This window comes from Agelaius phoeniceus, chromosome 6 (genome assembly GCF_051311805.1).
Source record: "Agelaius phoeniceus isolate bAgePho1 chromosome 6, bAgePho1.hap1, whole genome shotgun sequence".
Taxonomy (NCBI): domain Eukaryota; kingdom Metazoa; phylum Chordata; class Aves; order Passeriformes; family Icteridae; genus Agelaius; species Agelaius phoeniceus.
The window spans coordinates 61,729,296-61,743,585 of record NC_135270.1 but is presented as its reverse complement, the minus strand read 5'-3'; the positions used below and the strand labels follow the sequence as shown (position 1 = coordinate 61,743,585).

Below are 14,290 nucleotides of genomic sequence, written 5' to 3'. Positions count from 1 at the left end.
CCCTCGATGGCTTTGCAAGAAGATGGCTTAGAGTTCTCTTCAGAAATTGGCTTTTTTAAGTCAGTTAAATCTTTATCCTGATCTGCCCATCAGAGTCTGGATCTGAGGGTCACTGTCACCCTGCCCAGACACGGTCTGGTTATAGCAAATTAACAGAAGTGCTCATTAGTGCACACAGATTAACTGGTCTGGTAATGCAAAAAAAAACCAAAAAAAAACCAAAACCAAAACCCAAACAAACAAAACAAAACAAAACAAAACAAAACAAAAAAAAAAAAAAAAACAAAAAAACCCAAAAAAACCAAAAACAAAACAAAACCAAAAAAAAACCCCAAAAAAGCCCAAAACAAACCAACAAAAAAATCCAATTGTTAAAAAAAAAAAAGATACATTTCAAGCTTACTTTATTAAGCAGCATTATCTCAAAGGACAGCTTTGGAAAGTTAAACATGAATATGGCCATGGGGGTTCCTGCGGGGCGAGGCTGGCGGGGCTCACACCCAGCCACTGGTCAGTTTGTAGAACATCTCCTCGTCCAGGCTCTCGTTCTGGTCCTTGGCCCGCGTGGACAGGAAGATGTAGCCCCCGATGAACTCGTGCACCACCTTGCAATCCACCTCGGTGCAGATGAACGACACCCGCACCTCGTCCGCGAACTCCACCGTCACCTGCAGTGGGCACACAGAGCTCAGCCCCAGCCTGCCTTCCCTTCTCCCTCATTTCTGGGGTGCTCAGATGGTTTTCTAATGCCTGAGCTAAATTTTGTAGTGCCAGTGTAGGAGTGAGCACAGGAGGCCAAGGGTTGGAGCTCCTCTGCTCTGGAGCCAGGCTGGGAGAGCTGGGGGTGCTCCCCTGGAGAGGAGAAGGCTCCAGGGAGAGCTCAGAGCCTAAAGGGGCTCCAGGAGAGCTGGAGAGGAACTGGGGACAAGGGATGGAGGGACAGGAGCCAGGGAATGGCTCCCAGTGCCAGAGGGCAGGGATGGATGGGATATTGGGAAGGAATTCTCTCTCCGGGCAACAACAGACAGAACAAGAGGACACAGTCTCAAGCTGCACCAAGGAGATACAGGCTAGAATGAAGGAGGAAGTTTTTCACAGAAAGAGTGGTCAAATACTGGAATCATCTGCCCAGGGAGGTGGTGGAGTCACCATCCCTCGATGTGTTTAAAAAAAGACTGGATGTGGCCATGATCTAGTTGAGGTGTTAGAACATGGGTTGGACTCGATGATCTTAAAGGTCTCTTCCAACCTAGAAATTCTGTGATTCTGTGATTCTGTGAATACTCCTCTGGTTGCCCAGAGTATCTATGGCTGTCCCTGGATCCCTGGAAGTGTCCCAGGCCGGGTTTAACAGGACCTGGAGCAGCCTGGGAGAGTGGAAGGTGTCCCTGCCCACAGCAGGGGTGGAATGAGTTGATCTTTAAGGTCCCTCCCGCCCCAAACCATTCTGGGATTCTGTGAATGGTAATTTGGCCTTGAGGATCCTTATGAATTCCTTCCCCCTTTAAATATCCTATGACTCTTATTCAAATATTTAGATACTGAAATACCTTTTGTTGCCTTTTGTATTGTTTTCTATTTATTTATCCATTCATTTATTTATTTAAATTCCCATTACCCCTTGTATTCCCCCATGACTCAGAAACAATCCCCCAGTGTGTTTCCACCTCTCCATGGTGAGCACGTGGCCACACTTTCCCTGCTTCCAGAGAACAGGGATTGGGCACAGACCTGTTGAAGTCTGGGCTTTCTTTTCACTCTTCCTTGGTTTTCTAAGTTGAATTTTGGCCACTGAAATATCTTATGGGGGCTGGGGGAGCTCATTTTGGAGTGACTGAACAAACCATTCATTTACTGATGCTCATTCTCTTTTTGTCCCCCCATCATTGACAGCTCTGCAGGAGGGATGGGGATTCCCAGCAGAGTATCCAAGCTGGATAATTGGGATATCTGGGCTTGCAACTGAGTCAAAACAATGACTCTGAGGCAGAGGGGGACGCTGAATAATTTTTCCAGTGACTCTTAATGAGCTGCAAAACTGCAGGAGAACAGCCCTCACGTATCCCTGGCAGTTTTAATTGTGTGTTCTGCCAAAAAGGAGCCCAAAAATTTGTGCATCCAAATGTAACAGCAGGGGGAAAGCCCATCTTAGAGCCTGGGGAAGTAACTACACAGTCTTGTTTGTTATTTACATGAAAGTCTGAGTTGCACAGCAAATGAAAGGAATTTTAGTATGGATAAGGCCCTGTATATTTGTGTTATGGGTTAGAATGGAGCCCGAGCATCAGTGCTGAGGTTTCACTTCACTTAATTGTGTGGGGTTCAGAGAATGGAGAAAATAATTCCTGGCTACAGGAGAGAAAGATTTGGGGTTTTTTCTTAAGGGTCATACACAACTCCACCAGTGCCTAAAGGGACTCCAGGAGAGCTGGAGAGGGACTTCGGACAAGGGATGGAGGGACAGGAGGCAGGGAATGGCTCCCACTGCCAGAGGGCAGGGATGGGTGGGAGATTGGGAACTGGGAATTCCTGGCTGTGAGGGTGGTGAGCATGCCCAGAGAAGCTGTGGCTGCCTCTGAATCCCTGGAACTGTCCAAGGCCAGGCTGGATGGGGCTTGGAGCAACCTGGGATAGTGGAAGGCCCATGGCAGGGGGTTGGAACAAGATGAGCTTTAAGGTCCCTCCCAACCCATTTGGGATTCCAGGACTCCAGGAGTGGTTCCTGTCTCACTGACAGGAGCAGGGGAGAGGACAGGGTGTCAGACACATCTCACCATTTTGATCTCCCAGTTGACATTCCACTGCTTCATGTTGCTGAAGCGCCAGGTCTTGACGGCGTCGCCCGTGCTGGCGTCCATGCGGATCAGCCGGTTGTAGGCGATGCCGATCAGCTCATCCTTCTTCCCACCCTGGAACCTGGCATAGGGATTGAGAAAAGCAGGTGAGACACACAAATCCAGCAGCTGAGTTTACTTGTAAAATCATTTTTATAAATCACAGCAGCTCATGCTTTTAATTTCAGCTGCAGCACGATTTCCCCGGCCAAGGATGTGCACGTCCTTGCCCACGGCAGGGGGTTGGAATGAGATGAACTTTGAGGAAGGCTGGAAGGGACCTCCCTTCCAAACAACACTACCCAACCCCACCTCAACCCAATCCAAAGCAACACAACCCAATCCAAAGCAACACAACCCAAACCAATCCAACCCAACCCAAACCAATCCAACCCAACCCAAACCAATCCAACCCAACCCAAGGCAATCCAACCTAACCTAACCCAATGCAACCCACCTCAACCCAATCCAAAGCAACACAACCCAACCCAACCCAACGCAACCCAATCCAACCCAAGGCAATCCAACCCAACCCAACCAAACCCAACCCAACCCAGCCCAACCCAATGCAACCTAACTCCACCCAATCCAATCCAATGCAACCCAACCCAACCCAACCAAACCCAATCCAACACAACCCAGCCTCACCCAATCCAAGGCAATCCAACCTAACCTAACCCAATGCAACCCAACTCAACCCCATCCAAAGCCACACCACCCAACCCAACGCAACCCAATGCAACCCAATCCAACCCAACCCAACCCAACCCAGCCCAGCCCAACACAACCCAATCCAACCTAACCCAACCCAACCCATTCCAAGATGATTCCAGGGTATTTAACCCACTCCCTGTATCCATGAAGGAAACTCCTCCAGCCCAGGCCAGCCCCGCAGCCCCACTCACCTCGCGTTGAAGTGCGTGATGCCGAACTCGGGCAGCGACTGCCAGGCTTGGATAAAGCGCATCTTGGCCTCGATGAGGCTCATCTGGGCCACGTTCTGGTGAGCCTCCAGGATGCGCGCCGTGATCTGCGGGCGGCGAGACACAGCGGGGTCAGGGGACAGGGGACCTGGGTGCCACCTCCGCTGCCACGCGTGCGGGAGCGGCCGCGGAGCCGCCGCGGATCCGAGCGCGGAATATCGGTAATTCCTCCCCTGAGGTTTTGTTTCAGCTCTCACTGCTCAGAGCCCACGTGGAGCTTCCCATCTCCAGATACAGGAAAGCAAATATAGATCAGAGCTGTCTGACCAGAGATGTTCACATTCCCACTCATGCTCTCGGGAACTTTAAGGATGTGAGCGAACAACAAGGCAAATTTTCTGTAGGGTTTCCAGTTTCACCCCATAAATCACTGGGGACTGTTATAAAAACCTACCAGGGCCCAAGTGTCATGGGGAGGGTGCAGGTTTTGTTAGTGCTTTCACCACTGCTCTCTAAACCAAAGGGGTTCTAGATTAAATTTATTTTATCTTAATTTTATTGTTGCTGTCACTTACCAAGTCTCTTACATAGCCTGGCTGAAGATGGCAAGGCGAAATGAAAAAATAAAAAAAAGAAAAGGAGGCAGAAAGAAAAAAAAGCAATCAGAAATATGGCAACAAAGCAAAGAAAAAGTGTAAATTAACTGCAAACCAAAGTTCAAGCAAAAAAAACCAAAAAACCAAAACAAACCACATGCACAATTCCTTAGGTGGAAAAGCAGCCAAAGGGAATATGAGCAGGGACAAGCGAGCAGAGAGTCACCGCTCACGCTGGCCCTGCTGGGGCACTGCAGTGATCCCAGCTGGGCCCTGGCGTTGTGAGAGATGGTTTTGGTCCTGAAATGGTTTGGGATGGATTTCAGGAAAAGGTTCCTCCCCCAGAGGGTGCTGGTACTGCCCAGGCTGCCCAGGGAATGGGCACAGCCCCAAGGCTGCCAGAGCTCCAGGGGGGTTTGGGCAGCACTGCCAGGGATGCCCAGGGTGGGGCTGTTGGGGGGTCTGGACTCTGATCCTTGTGGGTCCCTTCCCACTCAGGACATTCTGTGATTCCTGCTGGGAGGTGAAGGGGAGGTGAAGCTGCCAGTTCAGAGATGGGTTCATGGCCTCACTGTCCTCTCCACATCTCTGCACAAACTCAAGGCCACTCTGCCTGGGGAAGCTCTGGAGGAAGCTCAGGGGCTCACCCTGAGCTCAGCAGATCCTTCTGTTTGGGATACGTGGAGAAATGATTGGGATGCTGCTTGGGATAACAAGCAGATGAAGGGAACATCAGCTGTGCTTCTCAGAGATGTGTCTGCCCCAGCTGGCTCTGACACCAAACTCTGGCAGGGCACCTGGGAGCTCTGAAAATCCCTATTTTGGGTCAGTTCTTGTTTATTTTCACTTAGGATTTAGTGCTTCCAATCCCAACCTGCCAACCCTACGCTGCTGCACGTGAAGACAAACATCATCCCAGTGGGTTTGGGGCTGGTGAGGACCCAGAGCCTCCATAAACCCACAGCCAATTCCCATTCCAGCACCTCCTGTGGGCTGCACAGCCTCCTCCTCCTCCTCCCCCTCCTTCCCTGTGCCTCAGAAGGACCCTTGTGGTCAAATTCCTGACATTCCTGCAGCCTCCATCCCTCATTCCTCTCAGCAAACATCCTCTGCTGCTCCAAGCTTTGCCTCTGGCCACCAAGGAAAATCCTAAATCCACTGCTTAGCTGATGCCTGTGAGTGCCCTGGTGTCCACACCATGGCCACATCCTGACTGGGATCATCCCCATTGTGCTCATCCCCACAATTCCATGGATTTTATTTTTATAACCAGGATACCTGCACAGTAAGCAAGTTTTCCAAGCTAATATTTTTCCAGGTGCCTCTGTTTTCCCAGAAACCTAGAAAGTATTTTATATATAGAAATATATCTATCTATATATGTATGTTAAAATAGTATATTTATGCAGCCTCTCCTCCATCCAAGGGGATATAAAGGCTTATTCAGGAGAATAATAAGGGCTATATAAAATATAACTCCACTGCCAGGAAATCATCGTGCTGTGCCAATAAAAAGTTATATTTTTCCGGCTTCTCTGACTTGCAGCCTTCTTCTGGGCTTGGAGAAATCATATCCAGCCCCAGCCAGCAGCCTGAAGGATTTAAGTCACCAAAAGGCCACGGAGCAATGCTTTCCTTATTTTTGCTGCTGTTCTGACATAGAATTCTCTTTGAGAGAATCCTGCATTTATTCCCAGAGCAGAACAGTTCAGCCCTGTCAGGCAGGGATGGGATGGAGCGTGGATGGAGTTCAAGCACGAGTCACAGCAACTCAAAACCAAAGCAATGTTCCAAGGACTGGCATTTGGAAGCAGTGGAAAAGCAAAGAGAGAAATATGCAAACCGTGTTACAGCCAAGTGTGGATAAAGCACTGCAAGCAACTGCAACTCCGCTGATCCCAGGGATTTCTCCATGGATTCTGTGCAGGGGAAGGGGTTTTAACCCCAGCACCGGGCAGAGATGGGGCAGCTGGAGCCAAACCATCATCAGCAGGGGCCAAACCATTCCCAGAATGTGTTTAAAAGAAACATCACCCAATTTCGAATGCATTTCCAATTGAAGGTTCCCTGCCGTGTCCGTGCTCTTCACACAGCGCGTGGCAGAATCCCGGTGCTGGGTGCCATCCCCGGGTGCTGGATCCAAACCACACCCTTCAGTCCCACCTCCTTTTAGTAACCACGTGCATCCCAGTGAGTGAGGACATCCAAAACATCCAAACCACGCCGTGTTAAACACCAGCCACCGCCGGGACGCATGTCCAGCCCAGCCAAGGCCACCAGCAGCACCTACCTGCTTGTTCTTGTACTTCTTCAGGTAGCGAGGAGACACCAGGCACTCGGGGTTGATGTCAGTGTTGATCTGCTCTGGGATCAGCTGCGGGTCTGGGTTCAAATGCTGCATTTTCAGGAAGGACAGGATGTTCTGCACTTCCATGCCGTAGGAGCTGTCGGCCATGGTCTTGCCCTTGGAGGCCAGGCGGCAGGCGGCCATCCAGCTGGCATACTGCGTCTCCTGCCCCCCAAAACAGGGACATGTGTCTGTCACAGCCATGGAGGGACCACCAGACACCTCAAAAAACACCCCATGGAGACCTCATTCCCCTCCCAGCCTCAGGAGACTCCAGCATGCACAAAGACAGGCAGGAACGCAACCAACGCACGGCCAAAAACCACACGACAAAGCCAAAGCTGATTTTCTGCTCTGAACTTATAGGAAAAGCAGGCAACCCCTGACAAGGGGAGAGAAATGATGCATCTGACTCCATCTTATCAGAAGGCTAATTAATTACTTTATTATACTATATTATTCTATATTATATTACACTATATTACATTACATCTAAACTGAATCTGCACAAGCACCCCGCTCAACTCAACTGCCCAGAATCTCGTGACTGTCTCCTGACCAACAGCCTGCACTTGCCCTTGGCCCTGATAGGCCAAGGAAACAAAACACCATCACTTTGGGTAAACAATCTCCACACTGCATTCTGCTTTGGAACAACACAGGAGCAGCAAATGAGATAAGAATTGTTTTGATTGTTCTTTGCTTCTCTCCCTGCTTCTCTCAGGTTCAGAGAATGTGAATCCCACATGAACTCACAGGTGACTTGGAGCACATTTGGAATGCTGAGATCAGACAGGTGGGAGCATTTTCTATTTGTTTTTTAAAGAACAGCCCCTGGGCAGGATGGTGGGAAAAGGTTGAAGAGGTGGCCAGCCCAAGAGATGAACTTACGTTGTCACAGCGCAGCCAAATCTCGTTCATCCCCTCTGCCACTGGAATCAGGAGTTTGATGTTGAACTTCTGACCAGAGATGTTCACATCAGGGGTAACTTCACATCCTGCAATGAGGGAGGTGGTGTTTAGCAGGGGTATGAGGAATGATGATTTAAAAAGTGGCAAAGAAAGGGCAAAGCTCCCTGACCCAAGGGTCTCCGGTGGCATCTCAGTGCTGCCAAAGGTTTGTCCCACTCCTCTGATGGGATGAACACTCCACACAGAAAAACCTGTCAGATGTCCCTTTTCCAAGTGTCAGGAAAATGGGGGAGAAAAGCAAGACCTGATCTGAAAGCAATGAAGCCAAAGCAAATGTGCATCCACAGAACTCCTGGATCCTGCCTGGAATCAGAAATGGATCCCGTGGCTGGCAAATACCCCAAAATCTTCATGAAAAGGTGACTGGGCAGGTGTTGACTCTCGCCCTGAAACCCTTCTATGTTATTGATGAATGATGGGATGCCATGAAGTGTTTCAGGCCAGGCTCGGTGGGGCTTCGACCATCCCAGTTTAGTGGAAGGTGTCCCTGCCTGTGGGAGTGAGGTGGAACTGGATGGGCTTTAAAGCCCCTTCCAACCCAACCCCAAATTCAGGGATTCCATGATTTGGCTGTGAGCATCCTGCTCCTGGTGCCTGGAGAGAATTCCAAGGGGTTGTGTAAACACAGGGGTGATGAACCGGCCCCGCCACGGCAGCGCGGGCGCCGCGCCAACGCCGCCTCCCAGATTTCTGAAAATGCCATCACAGCAGATTTGTCAAAAGCTCCCAGAAGGGTCCTGGGGGCCAGGCCTTGCTCCCACAGCAGCCTGAGGTCACCTGGCATCCCCCCTGCTCCTGCATCCACAGGGAGAACACACAAGCTCACTGCAGCTCCGTGGCTGCTGGAGCAGGAATGTTTCACTTGACATAAGGACAGGCAGCCACCACAGGAATTTCAGCTCTGGAGTGAAGCTGCTCCCAACCAGCAGCAGGGAGAGGAGGAGCAATAAAGGCAGCAGAGGAAGAAAATGGTCTGTTCTTTCCAGTTTCTGCTGTGGCAGTCAGTGCAATCCTTTGGAGAGCTGACAAAAAGGAGAAGGGCAGGTGGAAGGCTGGAACAAGGTTTGGAAGGTCCCCTCCAGCCCAAACCATTCTGTGGTTCTCCAAGCTCTCTTCCCAAGGTACTGGGGGGCTGGTGGTGCTTCCCTGTGGGATCACACATAATCACACTCAGAGCTCCAAGTCTGTGCCACGATGTCAAACCCAGCCCCCTCATTCCTTTACACACCTTTACCCAACCCTGGGATGGAATTCCGAGGCGATAAAGCAGTGGGAAAACAAGATGCAGGAGGAGCAGCCTATTCCTGGAATAAAAAGCAGCTTCTCTCAGCCCAGCCTTGTGCTCCTCTTACCTCTCAGGTTCATCTGGTGAGCAGGGGTCCCGTTGGATTCCTCTTTGCTTTTGTAGCAGGAGATGGAGGTATCTTTGAAGGTGCACCAGTAGGGTTTGTAGCCTTTCAGCGTCAGCTTCTTGGGCCTGCAGGATACGTGGGGGGGACATCTCACTTGGTCTGAGCTCCTGGAACAAGCTGCTCCCCAGGAAACCTCAGTGTTTCCTCAGAATTTCAGCCCTGGCAAGCAGCTGTCAGCAGCCTGGGTTATTCCCACTCCTGCCTGGGGGCTCAGCCTTTCCTGCACTGCTGGCTCAAGGAGTTGAGCTCCAGTTCCAAGTCTGGACTCTTCAATCCCAGGGAGATAATTTGGGGCAAGGTGGGGGGAGCTGGAGGACTGTGCTACAAAAACAGAGGAGTCCATGAATCACTGCAAAATCTGCCTCTCCAGGCACCACATGAAACTGGAACCACTCTGCTCAGGCTCTGGGGGAAGCAGCACTTCCAAGGACGTGTCAGTCACGCACACGCCTGAGTGCGCTCCTTGTTTTCTTTTTAAACACTCCACAGCACAAAAGGGTCCCTTCTTTTCTACAGAAAGCATGGATTTTGCTCAATTCTGCAGGAGAACTGGTGGCCCTGCAAAGTGAAGCACCTTGAACTCATCCCAACACAAGCTCAGAGCCTCTACAGAGCCTCAAATATCAGAATATTTTAACCTTCCCTGATTTCTAAACCTTATTCTAAGGCTGGATCTGCAGCCTCTCATGCACTTCTCATGTTTTCATCTCAGAAACAGCTGCTGAGAGTATTTTAGACGGGATATTAAGAAGCAATCCTTCTCTGTGAGGGTGGGGAGGCCCTGGCACAGGGTGCTCAGAGCAGCTGTGGCTGCCCCTGGACCCCTGGAAGTGCCAAGGCCAGGCTGGACAGGGCTTGGAGCAGCCTGGGACAGTGGAAGGTGTCCCTGCCATGGCAGGGGGTTGGAACAGGATGATCTTCAAAGTCCATCCCAACCCCAAACACTCTGGAATTCTGTGATTTTAGCTGGCAAGGGCAGTAACCTGGCTGGCAGGGGAGAGAGAACCATTCAAAATCTCTACAGCCACACCAGGCACACGCTGGGACACATTTAAAAGTAAATATATGGAGTTAAATATATGAAATACAAGGGACATGCACTGCTCCCCCAGTTCTCCTCCCCAGCTGAAGTGTGACAAGAGGCACATCCAGAGCTGGGACAGCTCCAAACATTGCACCACTCACACTGCATTTCTGGCACTAAAACACCATCTGAGCCCCATTTTTAGGAGCAAACAGAATTCTGTGTTCAATCTGACAGCCTCAAACCCCAACCCCAGGGTTCAGGGCTTGCACTGAGTGAGGAACCAGCAGCTTCTGGCTGCTCCATCCCCTGGTGATCCAATTTGCAGGCAATTAGCTCCCGGAGTGGTGCCTAATTTGATTGGCAAATCAGCAGATCAAGGGGAAGAACAAGTTTTTTGTTTGTTTGTTTGTTCAAGGGAGGGAAAAAACACCCACTGAGGGGCTGGGCACAGCCTTGAAACTTCATCCCAGTTAAGGCAGACCACAAGCCCAGACAGAGGCAGAGACCTCATTAATTCACCTCTGGAGAGGGAGAAGGGGTTGCAGAGCAGAGAGTGCCAGGTTCTGGCTCCAGAACCAAACAATTCATAAAATAAAGGTTTGCTCCAGAGCTACTTCACTGTCTGCAGCTTTATTCCCCCCACCAGCACTACCCTGCAGTTCTGCTGTGAAATCCCACCAGTGTTTCCAGCTTCCAGAACTTCCATTGCAGCAGGCAATAAATTGCAAAAGATGGTGGTGGCTGCCAGAAATGTTCCTCCAAGTGCAGACGCTGCCGCTCCCGGTTTCCATGAACCACCAACCAAGTCAAAGCAAGCTAAAAAAAACCCCCTAAATCCTGAGCAAGCTGTGAGAGGGGCAGAGTCAGCTTAACCTGCTCCTTTTGGCATGGAGAGACTGGAATCCTGGCTGGATAGAATTCCTCCAGCCTCCTGCAGACCAGGAGAATTCTTTGAGGGAGGTTTTTGGGTTTCACTCCTCATTTTAGGATGGTTTGTTCTCTCCTGGGTATTAAATGTGTTAAAGAAACATCCAAGCACACACTGCTGGCTATAGGATGCACCAGAGCAGGAAAACACCTTGAATTTTGTATTTAAGAACCAATTAACTTAAGTATTGAATATTTTGAATATCATAAGGCAGTGAGATAAAAATAAAAGGAAATTAAGAGGCAGGACCATTAATTATTCACAGCCATTACCAGTTCCACAAGCAGCTCTTCCCATCAGCACTTACTTGAAGACTTTAATGTAGTCAGCGAGCTCTGGGATGGAAGTGATGTCACCCTGGAAATCAAAGATTATCTCAGTTACTGGGAGCAGTGGGATCAGCAGGGAAGGGATGTGGTGCAGGGGAGGAAACCAGGAGCACCATCAGGCCTTAGGGGCTGTGAAACTGCTCCTGAGAAAGCCCCAGCCACTTCCCAGCAGTGAAAAATGCAAGGCCCAGCTCTGCTGTTTTGAAAGCAGAGGACAAGGTTTGATTTTTCTGTGAGGAATTCCTGCTGCTGCTGCTGGAGCCAATTCCCAGCCCAGGGTCACCGTTGCACAGGGAATTTTCTCCTCCCTTCACTTATTCCTGATGCTCCAAACAAAAAGGGGAAGAGGCACCTCTGCAGAAAACTAACTGGGATTTCTAAGCCTAGAAAGATTTTTTTTTTTCCTCCCCCAAAATTTTGAAAATATTGAGTTCAAATTCCCTTTTAATTCCCAGGAGCTGGAAGTAAAAAAAATTTCAAGGGAAAGGGAAAGAAAGGGAGGATTGCTCCAGGAGCTTCCAGTAGCAGGACAGTTTACTTTCAGTCTGCAATGAGAAACTGTTTACAGATACCACAGGGAAAAAAATGCAGAATCTAAACAAACAATCCAGTAATTGCCCATTATCTGTATTCAATTACTCGAATGCATCTGGAAATGGCTCCTGCTCCAAAGCCCTACGGAAAGGGATGGGATTTTTGGATGAATCATTGTCCTCTTCACTCCTGTCTGGCAGGGACTGTTCCTCACTGATGTGTTTCAAATCTGGTTTTGCAAAAGGAATTAGAAAATATGTCTTGGTGATAAAAATTTGTTGTTATTTCTGGTTCATACTGCAAAGCTCTGCTGTTGTTAATGCCAATAAAGCATCTAAGGATGGATGTAGCTTCAAAAAAATCTGCCATAAACACTTAAAAAATTATATGAAGTGTAAAAGTGGAAAATTTCAGATTTTAGGGTTGGAAAGAGACGGTTTAAATGTGCAAAATGCCTGGAAAAGCTGTGTTGGGCCAAGGCTGACAGGACTGCGTCCTTTTAATGCACTTTAATTTTCAGGCTTTATATTTTTAAAGGTGGAAAACCAGTGTTAAAATGACATATCAAGAAGAAAACCCCCAAATGCTCTGAAATACAGACCTAGGCTAAAATCCAGTCTAATAAAAATAGGGTTTCATAAGCCTAAATTAGTTCTGAAAATCCAGCAGCTGCTTTAGGTGCTGTAAAACGTGAATTAGAAACAGTGGAAGAGGAACCTCAACGTGGAAAACTCAGTAATTTGGGAAAGTCAGTAGTGAGGATAAAAAAATCACTTAATTTCCATTTAGTTTTCCATTATTTCATCAGGAGGGTGGCTTGGTGCAGGGGGGGGGATCAGTAAAATCCTGGCTCCTCCAAGACTCTTCCAGATGCTGCCCAGGGTTCCCTCATTCCAGAACTATCCCTTGGTATCTAAAATCCCTGTGTTTTAAAGAAAATATTGCTGGGGAGTGGGCAACTTTCTCATCAGAATGAGAAGAAAAAAAGGAAATAAGTGAGGTTAGATGCCTGGAAAAACTCCCTTACCAGGATTGTTGACGTCTTGCCACCTTCCAGGGTGATTTCCAGGTCCGAGAGCGCGGCGTCCACCTCGTCCACGTCCTTGTCACTGTGGTTCAGGTGGTTTTCCGAGGACATGATGGACAGCTTGTTGATGTGGTACTGCAAGGCAAGGCCAGGGTCACACCTGGGTGCTCCTGTGGCCCCAGGATCCCACGGGACCATGGTGACACAGCCACCGTGCTTGGGAAGCAGAGCGGGGAACCAGGAGCGGATGCCAGCAAATGCTGGGGGGGTTTGCTGGGTCAGGAAGGACCATCCTGGATGGTTCCAGTCCAAGGAGCCTCCAGGCACTGATCCTGAGGGAGATCACTGGACCCCACAGGGCAGAGCTGCTCTTTCCACCAGGCTGAGGTTGGAAGGGACCTCTGGAGGTCACCTGGTCTCACTCCCTGCTCCAGCAGGGCCACCTGGAGCTGTTATCCAGGACCAAATCCACCTGGCTTTGGAGTAACTCCAGGGATGGACAATCCACAGCCTCTCTGGGCAAACTGTGCCAGTGCTCAGTCACCCTCCTGCTATGAAGATGCTTCCTGATGTGCAGAGGGACCCTCCCACGTTCCAGGCTGTGTCCATGGCCTCTGCTCCTGCCACTGGCCACCTCTGGCCACCCCCTTTCCTGCCTCCCACCAGGTGTTTATGGATATTTGTAAGATTCCCCAGCCCTGGAAGTGTCCAAGGCCAAGTTGGACGGGGCTGGAACAACCTGGGATAGTGGAAGTGTCCCTGCCCATGGCAGGGGGTGGAACAAGATGACCTTTAAAGCCCATTCCAACCCAAACCATTGTAGGATTCTATGTCTTTGCATCTGCTTTCACCCCAGAAAACCAAAACATCCATAAAATCTCACAGGAAGAACTGTGTCCAACCCACTCTGGAGCACTTGGATGTAAACTGAGCCATTATATTTCTGCTTTTCTCTCTTTTTTATTCCTGGGAGGGGCCCTTGGAGCAGGCAGCCCTGCTCCTGAGGGGGATATTTCAGCATCCTACAGCTCCAAGGTGTGCCAGACCACACGGAACAAAGGCCTGCCATCCCTCCCATGAAGTCAATAGCAGGTGGAGCATTTATGCCAAATCACACAAAGCATTTCATAAACCAGATAAATAAATAGTTCTGGGAAAGCCACAGATTATCCCCAGCTGGTTTGGGGGCAGAGAGCCAGGAAGGCACAGTTCAGTAACCCCGTGTTCGTTTGCGATGGGTTAAGAAGGACAAAACCAGAAGTTAAGATACATATAAACATGTTTGGTAAAAGCAGGTCAAGTTCTTTTTTATGAGGGATAATCAGTGGCAAGTATTTAAATTATCTCATAAACTCAAGTGA

General features: G+C 49.5%; 1 protein-coding gene across 4 annotated transcripts in view; it reads right to left on the bottom strand.

The window, feature by feature from the left end:
- The window catches only part of FERMT2 (FERM domain containing kindlin 2), a 52,581-nt gene that overhangs the window by 820 nt on the left and 37,471 nt on the right, over positions 1 to 14,290 (bottom strand). For 2 of the 4 annotated variants that reach the window (XM_077180869.1, XM_054634650.2), the window contains 9 exons: positions 12,930 to 13,064; positions 11,347 to 11,396; positions 9,025 to 9,149; positions 7,592 to 7,698; positions 6,644 to 6,865; positions 4,333 to 4,353; positions 3,740 to 3,864; positions 2,775 to 2,916; positions 404 to 668 (listed from right to left, as the gene is read on the bottom strand). In XM_077180869.1, coding sequence (XP_077036984.1) covers positions 495 to 668; positions 2,775 to 2,916; positions 3,740 to 3,864; positions 4,333 to 4,353; positions 6,644 to 6,865; positions 7,592 to 7,698; positions 9,025 to 9,149; positions 11,347 to 11,396; positions 12,930 to 13,064 — 1,101 coding nt within the window. In that variant the 3' untranslated portion in view covers positions 404 to 494. The remainder of the gene's footprint in view (positions 1 to 403; positions 669 to 2,774; positions 2,917 to 3,739; positions 3,865 to 4,332; positions 4,354 to 6,643; positions 6,866 to 7,591; positions 7,699 to 9,024; positions 9,150 to 11,346; positions 11,397 to 12,929; positions 13,065 to 14,290) is intronic. The other 2 variants (XM_077180868.1, XM_077180870.1) reach the window with 1 other exon arrangement.